A 13,625-nucleotide genomic window follows, 5' to 3' on the forward strand; every position below is an offset into this window, starting at 1 on the left:
ACCTAATAAGAGTCATCCATTCAGGAATCGGACTATGCTGGATGGGCTGAATGTTTTTGATCATTAAAAAGAACAGACTTGTATGAATTTTTCATCTGGGAAACAGACTGCACTGGTTATGTTTTATGTTTTATTCACTAAAAACGGTCAGCTCATAAGAATCATTCATGCGGGAATCAGACTATGCTGGATGGGCTGAATGTTTTTGATCATTAAAAAGAACAGACTTGTATAATTCTTTCATCTTGGAAACAGACTGCACTGGTTATGTTTTATGTTTTATTCACTAAAAACTGTCAGCTCATAAGAATCATTAATTCGGGAATCAGACTAGACTAATTACGCTGTATGTTTGATCCAGTAAAAAGAATAGACTCGTATGATGCCTTCCTTCAGAAATCAGACTACACTGTTTAAGCTGTATGTTTTTGATTCACTAAAATAATTGACTAAAGAATCAGACTACACTGGTTGAACTGTATGTTTGATTCACTAAAAAGGATCACCTCAAAAGATTAATTCATTTTAAGAATCAGACTACACAGGTGGTTGCACCGTATGTGTTTGTTTCACTAAAAGGAATCGACTCATAAGAGTCGATTGCTTTTTAGGAATCAGACTACACTAGTTGCAGTGTATGTTTTTGAGTCATTAAAAAGAACAGACTAATATGAGTAATTCGTTTAAGAATCGGATTACACTGGGTTCCGTTTCCCAAAAGCACTGTAAGCCTAAGTTGATCATAGAACCAATTGCCACCAATGGTCTCTATGATTAACTCAGGCTAACAATGCTTTTGGGAAACACAGCCCTGGTTGTGCTCTATGTTGGATTCACTAAAAAGAATCAGCTCAGAAGAGTCGTTTGGGAAATGGACTACACTGGTTGCATTGTATGTTTGATTCACTAAAAAGAATAATCTCATAAGAGTCATTCCTTTGAGAATTTAGACTACACCGATTGCACCTTGACCTACAACTGACCAAATGTGTTAAAAAACCAACTAACTTTAAAATCCTTTCCGCTCGATCAGTGTGAAAACGACGCCACCCACTCCCAGTCCCTCCCCTGAGACGGACATCGAGGAAGACGACATGGAGGAAGAAGAGGAAGAGGTAGTGGAGGAAGAAGCTGAGGAGGAAGAGGATGAGGAGGAGGAGGAAGGGAATGAAGAAGAGGCAGCTGAGGTAGAGGAAGCTGAGGAGGAGGAAGCCGCCACAACAGTAAAGGACCAAGAAGAGTATGAGTATCCCATCGACTCTCATTTCCAGGGCCAAGACTACATGGACAACTTCTACTACGACAAGAACCTCCAAACTGCCAAAGCCTCCACCCAACCTCAAACGCGGATGGACAACGGTGAGTCTTACAACTGACATTTCATGTGTCAGGAGTCATAAATTGTCTCGTTCACACACACGGATATTCAGCAGAGGTTAAACAGGATGCATAAGGTTAAATGACGTTGCATTTTTAATGCTTCCTCTTTAATCCCTCTCATATACAGCGATGCTGAAGATTTAAAGTGAACACACTGCTCGTACTGACACTACTTTAGTTTCACTGAGCTGTAGTGATCCTTCTTTCCCTCTTTAATAGATTAATTGATTGAATAATCCCTGATTGGTACTTAAGTCTCTTTCTCTCCTGTCGGTAGTGCCCAGTCCTCGTCCTACAGATGGCGTGGATGTTTACTTCGAGATGCCGGGAGACGACAGTGAACATGCCAACTTCCTGCGTGCCAAGATGGACCTGGAGGAACGGCGAATGAAGCGCATCAATGAGGTGAGGGAGGCATGACTTTTTAGGTCCTTATGTGACCCAGAAGAGTGTGTAAGAAGGAATGGAATCATGTGACTTTATTTGTGTATCCAGATCATGAAGGAGTGGGCAGAGGCAGATAACCAGTCAAAGGACCTGCCTAAGTCAGACCGCCAGGCACTGAATGAGGTAAAATAAACACAATAATTACTGTTTCAGTCATGCCATTCAAAAGTTTGGGGTCAGTAAGATGTTTCTGTTTGAAAGAAATGAATACTTGAATTGATGAAAATGAAAGTAAAGACATTTAGAATGTTACTAAAGATTGCGATTGAAAATAAAGACTGTTCTTTTGAGCTTTCTGTTTATCAAAGAATCATGAACAAAAATGTATCACGGTTTCCACAAAAATATTGAGCAGCACATCTGTTTTCAACATTGATAATAATGAGAAATGTTTCTTGAGCAGCAAATCATATTAGAATGATTTCTGAAGGATCATGTAACACTGAAGACTGGAGTAATGATGCTTAAAATTCAGCTTTGAAACCATAGGAATAAGTTACATTTTTCAAAATATATTCAAATAGAAAACAGTTCTATAAAATTATAATTATATCTCATAACATTACCGTTTTAACCGTATTTTTATCAAATAATGCTTGGTGAGCACAAGATAAAATTCAACCCAAAACTTATGATAGTGTGCATGTATTAAAGGGGTCATATTCTACACTTTTGAGACATTTTTTTAATTATTATTCTTGAAACAAAAACACTCATAATTTAGTTTCTCCTGACTATTTAATGACTGACTCTTAGTTTAAACAGGCTCTTTGTCCTACTGTTCCAATGACCTTTGCTATGACTGAATGACCTCACCACATTGGCATAGTTCACAGTGTCGTCAGAGAACGTCTAATGAAGGGAGAAGTGCCACTCAATAAACTTCCGGTTGCAGTTCCACTCTTGTTCCATATGAGGGCGCTCACAGGACGAGTGCAGAATGAATGGAGGTCTATGGAGCTATACCGCTCAAAATCCACTTTTCTTAGGATATAATTTTTTGTCTAGTAATTTGAATGTTGTTTTCGAAAGGGGATGCAAAGAAATTACACATTGCTTGGTGTTAGATTTTTTAGAGTCACTTATTTGCTTTAAAAAGTCTTTCAAAATGTCAATGACGTCAGAATGCTGACGTCATTAGCAGAATGCTAGCATGTTATGGGCAACAACAACTCAACTTGTAAGAAATCGAAAAGAAATAAGTACTCGTTCATTCAACTTTCGATCTATAACCCATGTTGAACTTGCAAAACCTACAATCAAATCTGAGATTTCTCAACGGCAATCGGGTGAAAGAGACACATTTAGCAGTCTAGCCCCATTGACTCCCATTCATTTTGCACTCATGGCGAGCGCCCCCAGTGGAACTCTGATTGGAACTACAACCAATAGGACTTAATAGGGCGTTGGAGTGAACAGGCTTTCCGTAGACGGGCTTTGGTGTCGTTCATCAGGGTGGGTCATACGGAGCCCTGCACATGATATGCGGACAAAATATATATATATATATATATATATCGTGGCAACGAATTAAGAATTCGTTCGCCGGGTTACTAAGTCGTAGCCAAGTTTGACTTGACTAAAACAAAGGAACAAATTATTAAAACGTGACCATGATTTAGTAAAACAAGGAAACTTTTATATTGTGCGCATGATTTACTTAAAACGAGGAAACGAATTAGTAAAACATGATGACGTGTTAGTAAGTCGTGGGAACGAATTCTTAATTTGTGGCCACAATATGCATAATTTTTTCCCGCATGTCATATTCAGGGCTTTGTAGGGTCACAATCCGATCAGTTCTGAAGGATAAAATCAAGTCCCAACCTAAATTTTTTACCCTGAATTTCCAGATTTATGAAGTAAAATAGGTTGCAAATGATATTTCACGAGTACTTAGCATACATTATCATTAAATAATGATAGATTTCTTGATGGTGAACTTGACCTGAAGAAAACTCTTCTTTCAAAAGTGGGCGCTGTTTTTCAGAAGTGAGATTACATTCAGATCTTGCACCATTTTCAAGTAAACACTCCAATCAAGTCATGTTGGAAAAAAATCCTGTCCTGCCCTACGTTTTTTTCCTGTTCTCTCACAGTACAAAAGTAAAATGCTGCCTCATGTGTTTAACTTTAGTTTACAGTCATTACTGTGACACTTCTCAAATCGTTCTCCATCTCTTTCCCTTTCTCTCTCTCTCTCTTTCCCAGCATTTCCAGTCTGTTTTACAGACCCTTGAGGAGCAGGTAGCCGGCGAGAGGCAGAGGCTGGTGGAGACACACCTGGCCCGCGTGGTTGCCACCCTGAATAACAACCGTAGACTGGCTCTAGAGAGCTACCTGAGCGCTGTGCAGAGCGACCCTCCACAGGTACGACACTCTAACGGAGAACTGCTAACAGAATATTAGCACAATACAATATTTGCTAAAAAAGTAATACGGAAAAATATTGTCACAGAAATAGTAAGAACAAGAAAAGATCAGTATATTTCATAGGTATGTTTGTACAGGAAGACTCCATCAGAATCAGTAATAATACATCCAGGGTAAAGCAAGACATTTGTGTGATTATATTTCTTTCTTTTGTTAGAGAAATTGAGGGCCTGATTCCCTCAGCCATCACATACCTTAACAACAGGGGCTTTTTGTATTATATTGGCTATGTTGTGTGTGTTAAACAAGTGCAGTGCTGTGGAAAAGAATTTCCTGCTGGGGACAATAAAGTTAAAAGTTAAAGATCAAATCACCTTCTTTTTTTTTTTTTTTTTTTTTGTCAATCTATTGTTTATCCTCTCATAGCTGACAGCATGTGGATGTATTAAATATTGCGTTTCTAACTCTCCCCCACTCTCTTTTTGACATTATTTCTCTTTGTTTTTCTCCCTCACACTCAAACACACAGCCAGACCGTGTGCTTCAGGCTCTGAAGCGTTATATGGCCGCAGAGCAGAAGGACCGACGACACACTCTTCGTCATTACCAGCACATCGAGTCTGCCGACCCCCAAAAGGCTGAGCAGATGAAATTCCAGGTTTGAGACACTGTCTCTATCTGTTCCTCCAATGAGACCAATAAGATTTCAGTGTGGGCGGAGCTACCTAGCACAGAATGACAGGAACAAACCATTTTGGTGTTTGTAAACAGTGATGACATGTTTTGTGGGCGGAGCCTACCTAATGGCAGAATGTGACTGTTCTGCAGTAATAGTCTTAGGAAGCTTGTTTCCACCACGGAATAAAGTATAGAATATAGTTTATATATCACTTTTTCTCAGAATTGTGAGATATACTGTAGTCACAAGTAATTTTTCTTCAGATTTTTCTTATTTCTCAGAATTGTGAGAGAAACATGTTATAGGTTTAAAAGTTATCTATGTAAAATGTTTTAGGTTTAAATATTTCATGCTGTAACATTATGCCCTCTGCATATGTGAATATTATGATAGATATATTGTTTACATCAAATTCATGCTTTAATAATAGGCTAATCGTCGCAGGTTTGCTCAGTCCAGTCTGTCCGTGTAATGGCTTGCAAACATAAAAGTCTTCGTTTAGCTTCAAAGGGCATCTTAGAGGACGGTGTTCTATAAAAATAAAGACCATCCTTTTTTGTAGTCCGATTCTGACATCCAATGGCACAACAATATTTTTTTCCCTTATTCCATGGATCTCGCCCATTTTCCTCCACTTGCTACCAGTGTTTTTCTGCCACCATAGTGCGCACCCAACTGCATTGAACCAAATGATCTACTTATATGTCTTGTCGCTCATTGTAGACGTATCAGATTTATTGCTTGATCTTGGCAGATGACACAAAAATGAATAAAAAAGCAATGTAATTTCTGTGTTTGAAGGTGTACACACACCTGCATGTGATCGAAGAGAGGATGAACCAAAGCCTGGCTCTGCTCTATAAAGTCCCCGGCCTGGCTGAGAAACTTCACGACGAAATCCGTAAGTGTTTTCGTGAATCCTTTTGTTGCCTCAAAGTCCAATAATTCTCAAAATCATTCACTCAATCTGTCTGTCTCTGCAGAGGAGTTAGTGAGAACAGAGAGAGGGGACATCAGCGAACTCATGACCACTTCCTTTTCTGAGACGCGCACCACAGAAGAGCTGCTTCCTGCTGAGAGCGAGGAAGAGCGAGATGATGAGGAGGAAGAGGACAGAGCTTTCCAGAACCGCCCCTACCCACCACGCATCGGTACAACATGCACACATACACAAAACATGCATTATGAGGACAGAAGTGGAGCTTAACACAGAAATAAGCATGTTAACAGTCTGAAAGTACTAACTCTCCTTTATCCTTTCTCTTTATTTTTGGACAATGTAGACCCCCAGCCTAGCGATAAGAAAGGTAAATACTAAAGCTCTGATCACACTTCCTGTAATAATTTTATAGTTTGTTTTTAGTTATATATTTATAGTGTATATGAAGTTGAATAACTGTAAGGTCACTCTTCTGTCTGTCCACAGTTTCATCAGTAGATGAGTATGACTACACCACCTCTGAGAGAGGACCGACTTATGAATACGAGGAGAAGGTTAGGACAAAATCTGCTCTAAGAGACACAGAACAACACATTTACATGTATAATGTGTACAGAATTGCTCAGCAAGTGCTTTTACTACAGAAGTGACTTACCTATGGATTGAAATACTAGCTGCATTGATGTCAGTTAGGGCTGCATGATTTGGGGGAAAAATCTATTCTATTTTATTTTGGATTAATCAAGAGCACTCAGTTAACAAAAAATGTCTTCACTTCTGGTGGTCTCATCAAATCACATTGGAAATAGAAGTATAGTCAAGAACATTGCTTTTTGGGATACATTATCTCATGCAGAATGCACTGTTGTATAAAGCACATTTTGGCAAATGTAGGTATTTTATTGAAGCAGAAAATGTGCACAGTATACTGTATGTACTGAAGTAATAGAGTAGTATGTTATTCTGAACGAGACCGTATGGGATTTCTGCAGTTTTGCAACTTGACCACTGGATGTCACCATTTGGAGTTTTAATAAGTTTGAATGAACAAAAACTTCACAGATGATATTTCTTTACTTATATTTTTAAATTCCTTTTTAATACCAAGCTTAAGTAGAATTGAAAATGTTTTTCTGTCTCACACCATTAACTCTGTGTTCCTCAGATCAACACCTCTGTCGAGCTGAAGCAGGTGGTCTACAAGTCTCCAGGAATCCAGAGAGATGAGCTGGTGAGTGTTTAAAGGCTTTCATTTGTGAATTCATTTGTTTTGTGAAGTCTAATGTTAAGTTTTCTAATTTTAGCTCTTGGAAAATTGCTGTATCAAACTTTTCTCATTCTACTTTTATGTTCAGTGCAAATGCAAAGCCATTACTTATACACTTAAAGGGACATTGTGTAGGAATTTCTCCCATCTAGTGGTGAAATTGTATTTTGCATTCAAACGAATAGTGCTTTTTCAAATGCGTGTTGCATCTACGGTAGCCATTATGTACCAAAAAGCGATGACAGGATGTATTCTAATAGCACTTCATCGAGTTCTACTGTCTGTCTATATAATAAAGTACACATCCAAGCAATGAAAAAAAGCTTGTAATTAAGACCGTAACATTGACTTACCTGTCGAGAAGAAAGCAGGCAACTTTAGCGTCTCTTTTGAAAGCTTTCTGCTGCATCAGCTCTTTCCACCTGGAAAAAGCTATCCCGACATTAACCCTTGTTTTTTGTAATCTCCGGTCACGTTTCCTTTTGCGGTCTATTTTGGACTTGACGAGGACTCCTTATCCTGTGACTCAGCATATGGTCCTCCATTATAAATAACCGTACAGTGCAGCCTTTTAAACTTTCCAGGGCAGTGACAAGCGCCTCTCACTGCTCTGCTCCTCCGCTTCTGCTGGTTTCAGTCACGTCACGTGACTGGCTGGCTCTGAACGAAAACGCGTTGGCCTAGTACTTTTTGTCCCTCTGTGCTATTATAGTTTTTCAAGATGGCGGAACTACATGGAAGCCTCCGTGGACCTACCCATCCCATGTATATAAAGATAATAAATTCTTCGTTTAGTCAGATCATTGGCAGAGGTATTTGTACACCATTGAGGACATATTTAAGAATAAAATTATTGATTTTAGATAATAAAATACCTAAAAAACTACACATTGTCCCTTTAAAGGTACGGTAGACAAGGTTTTTCATAACACTTTTTGTTATACTGGTTAAAACTCTCTACGCATCCTGATAGCAATCAATAATAGAAGTGTTATAAATTCCTGCTCATTCTGAAGGATGCATCAAGTTTTCAGGGCAGGAACATGTGTGACTTAGCCATGCGTACTTACTAGACCGTCTCATTCTAGCATTCTAGGGTGGAATCTTGTGCTTTCAAAACTAGTTTGCTATTGCTAGCCTCTCCAAAATTGCCTACCTTTAACTAAATGTTACCAGATTATGCTTAGTTGAGTTGCACCAGTTCTGACAGAACTATAAAAGAACAATAGAGCAGTAAGTAGGATGGATTTCCATTTTATACAAATAAAGCAATGCTCCCTCAGGTGCTAATATCTTCCATGTATACAGTTCTACTGAATGTGAAACTCATTTCCTCTTCATTTTTTTGTCTATCACAGCAGCCGGACGTTTTGGAGACGTTTAACCGCGGGGCAATGGTGGGGCTGCTGGTGGTTGCCGTGGCCATCGCTATGGTGATGGTCATCAGCTTGTTGCTAGTCCGCCGTAAGCCATATGGAACCATCAGCCATGGCATAGTAGAGGTGAGAGTTCAGCTGACAGGATGTCGAAATTGCTTGTTTTGAAGCAGAACGTTCAAGAAATGGGGTCAAACCCTGACGTCACTACGGCTTCTGGCTGTGTTCGTGGTTTTTAATGTGACAGTCTCATGTATATATATATCTTGACCCATTCAAGTAATATAATTAGATTTGGCCATCAATCTCAAAGGAACGTGAGGAAGTAACAACCAAACCCCTGAAGCAGCTTCCTTCTGCTATCTGTTTTGATATCATCATTTTTGCATTCTGATATTTTGATTTGATAGAGAAAAAAGCGTAACCGTAAAAGTGAAAACATGAAGCAGAATTTAATATTTAATCTGTACTAAATTAATGTAATCTCATAATGAATGTAGTTTTGTATGTGATAAATACAGGCCTATAGGAATCATATACTGTCTGAGACTTCATTAGGGCTTCTTTTTCAATAATTGTATGACAATTTACCCAATCAATATTTCAATAGACATGAAATAATGATTTTAGTTACAATTATTTTGAGAAGAGATAGTGGGCTGTTTCTGCTTCAGTTCAGAGCTGGAAAAATATATAATTGTGAATAAAGTTAAAAAAATAAAAACATAAGAAAAGCTGCATTTGTGTAATCTACAGCTGCAGTTATGAGATATAAAACTGCAATTATGAGAAATAGTCTCATTTGTGCGATATGAAGTCAATGTGAGATTTAAAGTCACAATCAGAAGACATAAAGAGATAAGTGACTTTTATTTATTTATTTTTACTCAAAAATTGATGGCAAGTATCAGTTTAGATGGTAGGTCATACTCATTATACACACATGGTAGGTAATTATATTTATGTTAAATGATATAATGACGATAGATCATTGTTATACACAAATATTTGACAGAATAAAGCATGTATGCAATGGATAATGATGCTGTTTGTGTATTTGTAGAAATGCATACATTTGCAGATTGCAACATATATGATTCGATACACATATATAGTATGAATCTCTAATAATGTTACATTTTGCAATGTTTTTCCATATGGGAAGCTTGCTCAGATGTGCCTATCGTAATGATTTGGCCAACTTGTTCTGTTCATTAATTCTTCCCATTTAAATTCACTTATGCTCCATTTTAAGCAATTCTTTCCCTATCTTGTCTCTGTCTCTTTCCCAGCAGGTCGACCCCATGCTGACCCCCGAGGAAAGACAGCTCAATAAGATGCAGAATCACGGCTATGAAAACCCCACTTACAAATTCTTCGAGCAAATGAACTGAGGAGGGTTCTGCAGTCTCAAGGCCATGCCCTCCCCTCTCGCCTCCCGTTTTTCGATTGGGGTTTCCACTGCAACCCCCTCTCCCTCGTACTCTATGTATGTCTATATGACCGATGTTCAAAATGTACAACAAACCCGGCACGTAAATAGGGAGTTTGTAGTAAAACGTTTGCATACTACTCTCTCATCAGGGAGAGAGAACACCAATAAGAGAATCCGCAAACCTCCGAGAGCTCCTTTATCCCCCGGTTTTTGCTTTCGTTCATGAGGGTGTGGCCATGCCGAGCATGTTCGGCGGTTTTAAAATCTTGGAATAGTGTCACACATTCTTTCCGAATGAATTACGTGTTTCAAAGAAGCTAAACATGTTCGACATGAATGGTTTGTTTTGTCATTTCTATTTTCAAAGCAGAGTTTATTTCATGGTGAATCTGTGATATGAATGAAATAATATATTTTTGAGTTCACTACAGAAACCCGGGAGGGAAATCGAGACATTTTGGCCCTCTAAGACAACTCTTAGAAAAATAAACTACTAGACTCATTCTGTTTTAATAAGACTTCAAAAGGAACGAGGTTTGTATTCACATATAACTAAACCATCAAACATTCTGATAGATTATTAGTCTCAATCACACACCGTAAAGAACTGAATCAGTGTTTTAAATGTACCACGAACGTTCATCCAACAATACTACCCGAAAGCTTAGGATATTTTTCTGGTATTGCTTCTTTAAAAAATCAATTCTAAGTAATCCGAAGTCCATACGCGTAAAGAAAAGCATGCAAAATTTGGTGTATGATGCTATAACGTACTTGTGTTGGTCCTGTTTCTTGCTTTTTGATAAAAATGAAAAAATCTGTGCAACAATGACGTGTACATAACTAAAGACGTGACTCGAATAGACGTTTCTATCATTAATTTGTATCGACGCAACGTGTGGACAAAAAGATGACCTTGTGCTGCTCACACAGAGAACGAAACATTTCCTAACATGGCTGAATGAAAACGGACTGTTGTATAAACCAGCACAAGAAAATGACACGGTATCTCCTGACTGAATGTATCTTCGGTAGACATAGGCTCCATTCACCGTTCCTCCTAACACACCACGGCGGTAAGAGCGTAGGTTAGTTAGCTTAGCTAATCGCTCCGTTTTCATACAGTAGTTGATTTAACCGTCAAGGGTTTGTGTTGCGTGACTGAAACTAGTATGTTAGTACTAGTAACCAACTTTCACTGATTCCAAAACTGGTTTAAGTTTCTACACGTGTCACTAAGGCCTGAAAATCAATTTTATATATATATATATATATATATATATATATATATTAGAGGGTTATAGAGTTGTCTGTTTATTGCATTTATGTTCTAGTACATGATAGAAATTTTAAATCAAACTTTTGGGTGTCCGTCGCTGTGACACAAATAACGTAAACACAACAATTTACTGTTAGCCTGTTGTAGAAAGGACATGTCTTAGTCTAAATCTTTTTAATTGTAGAACTTACAGGTTTTTGTGAAGAATACGGAATCATCATTTATATTACGTGACATATCAACAGAAGTGAAACCAAAATGTGGGCCCAGTGTGTTTGTTTTCCGTTTCTGCAGTCCAAAACTACACTTTTATATAAACCAAACCAAACCCCGTCCTGTCAAATTGTAGCTCATATTTATTTTAAAGTTATTTTCTGAGTCAAGATGCACCAAACATAATGACATGATCGTTTGTATTTGATTGCATTGCCTTTTTTTTTTTGTCTTCCTTTGTCCTGGAACAGTCACATTTGAACATACCTGAACTGAAACCAAACCACAAAAAAAATGCGTTTAGCCTCAACGACCTCACAGTTCTGGAACATTTGATTGAACAGAAGCTTCAAGGCATACTACTCATTTTTAAGGCACCATTAGAAACTTAATGGTTCATAAATCTCTCCAGGTTAGACTGGCCTAATTCAACACATGGCATCAGATGCTCATGGCACTTAAAACGGATCGTGGATGGCCTGCTGTAGTCTTGATCGCTCTGAGGTGTATTTATGAATTGTGATCAGTTAACAGTGTGGTTTGATGCCCTAATTTAGGACTCTTAAATAAGATTTCGTACCAGCATCAGGCAGATTTAGGACAATGTATTCAGTAGGGATTGATTTTACGTTTATACGCGTCTTCTCTTGGCTGAGATGACTCATCCCTCTCTTATTCTGAACCAATAGAAATGTAAACGAAGTTACGGATGTTTTAACTGCTGCATTATTGCCTTTTTCAATGCTGTGTTTTGGATGTAATTATATGTATTTTTTATTTAAGTCAATATTAATTGGAGTTTGGGTCATTTGCTATATAGATTTGGACTGTAAACACTGAACGGGTCTGAGCAACATCATGCTTTTAAACTTAACTAATTAACAGAGCACAACTGTATCCAGATTGACTCATTTGTGTCCATTCATCACTTCAAAATCTTCCCTTGTCTTGCTGAATTCATTACTGAAGGATCAATACAGTGAAGGTTAAGATGGAAACGCATTTAGCCTAGATCTAATGTGTTGAACATCCTATACACCCCAGTTTTATCTTTCAAATTACTAGCATGTATTAAAGATGCAGCTTAATAATGTAAAATAATTGGTTACTTTAAAAGTAAAGATGTAATTTGGTGAACTGGTGCTTTAAGGAACTTTACAGAATTTGTCATTAAGCTACTGAAACCAATGCAATGAAATAAGCTGATCTGGAATCATTCTGAATTTCACCAAAGACATGTTCTGGATATGATTGGAAGGCCAAATAATGTGTTGTATTTTTAATTGACATGTATTGTAAGAGCAAGCAACCTGTGAACTGATCTGACTTGTTGTACTTGCATTAAAATGACAATAAAACTAAAAATGACCCACACAGTTTGACTGCGACTTTTAACTTTTGGAGTAGTAGGAGTTATTGTGAACAGCATCATCTTGTCAGCACACTTCTTATATTAACCAAAGAAATGAAACTTCAATTATGTCAGTCATTTTATTGTAATCTAGCCTATTTTCACCACACATACAAAACAATCAGGCTTGGTTATAAAAGTCAGGTTATAGAAATTGTGACAAAAGCCATAAAATTTTGAAATGCATAATCACTTTTCATTTTAAGAATGGGGCGGGGCGGGGCGGGGCGGGGGGAGGGGTGCAATGGGTGCAATATAAACATTGACAGAGCTGTTTTTGCCACTTGAGTGGGTCGCTCAACTTCCTTGATAAAAGCAGAGAAACAGGACGTACAGGTTTGTTCATCTATAAAGGACTCTCATTTACACATTTAGATTTCACTGATAAAGCGCATACGAAATAGTTTAATCATGTTGTTACAATAATCATTGTGTCATTCATTTTCATCACTTTATCTATGCTTTTGTTATTGCTGAGGAAGCAATCGCATGAGTTCTCTGCATAGTGTGGTTAAGAGGCCCCAAAAACCAAATGTGCATGGTTGTTGGTAGCAGAATGCATGACGTTGGCAGGAATCTACTAAGTGTGCTGAACTGGTTTATTTAAGTTACTTGAAGAAATGTGTGAGGTAGTCTTGAGGATGCTGTTTGCAGTTTTTTGGATAACTGGTACTGGTAACCATGTAAAACCTTGCATGTTGCTCATGCATGTGTTTTATTTTTCATTGTATCACTTGTCTGTTTTTTATCCATTGCAGAAAATAAGTTGGTCAATCTCAAGACAACAAAATAATTCATCTTGTAGTATCCACCCTTTCATCCATC

At 37.9% G+C, this 13,625-nt stretch overlaps 1 protein-coding gene across 2 annotated transcripts in view; it reads left to right on the top strand.

Annotated features, from left to right (window-relative positions):
• The window catches only part of aplp1 (amyloid beta (A4) precursor-like protein 1), a 58,145-nt gene extending 45,382 nt beyond the window's left edge, over positions 1–12,763 (top strand). Inside the window, exons 6-17 of one of the 2 annotated variants that reach the window (XM_084419161.1) lie at positions 1,034–1,359; positions 1,658–1,785; positions 1,876–1,950; positions 4,039–4,197; positions 4,730–4,858; positions 5,681–5,780; positions 5,863–6,030; positions 6,163–6,186; positions 6,306–6,373; positions 6,985–7,050; positions 8,445–8,588; positions 9,755–12,763. In XM_084419161.1, the coding sequence (XP_084275287.1) occupies positions 1,034–1,359; positions 1,658–1,785; positions 1,876–1,950; positions 4,039–4,197; positions 4,730–4,858; positions 5,681–5,780; positions 5,863–6,030; positions 6,163–6,186; positions 6,306–6,373; positions 6,985–7,050; positions 8,445–8,588; positions 9,755–9,856 (1,489 nt within the window). In that variant the 3' untranslated portion in view covers positions 9,857–12,763. The remainder of the gene's footprint in view (positions 1–1,033; positions 1,360–1,657; positions 1,786–1,875; positions 1,951–4,038; positions 4,198–4,729; positions 4,859–5,680; positions 5,781–5,862; positions 6,031–6,162; positions 6,187–6,305; positions 6,374–6,984; positions 7,051–8,444; positions 8,589–9,754) is intronic. The other variant, XM_084419162.1, reaches the window with a different exon arrangement.
• Positions 12,764–13,625: the final 862 nt, after the last annotated feature.

Source organism: Rutilus rutilus (assembly GCF_951802725.1).
Source record: "Rutilus rutilus genome assembly, chromosome: 9".
NCBI lineage: Eukaryota > Metazoa > Chordata > Actinopteri > Cypriniformes > Leuciscidae > Rutilus > Rutilus rutilus.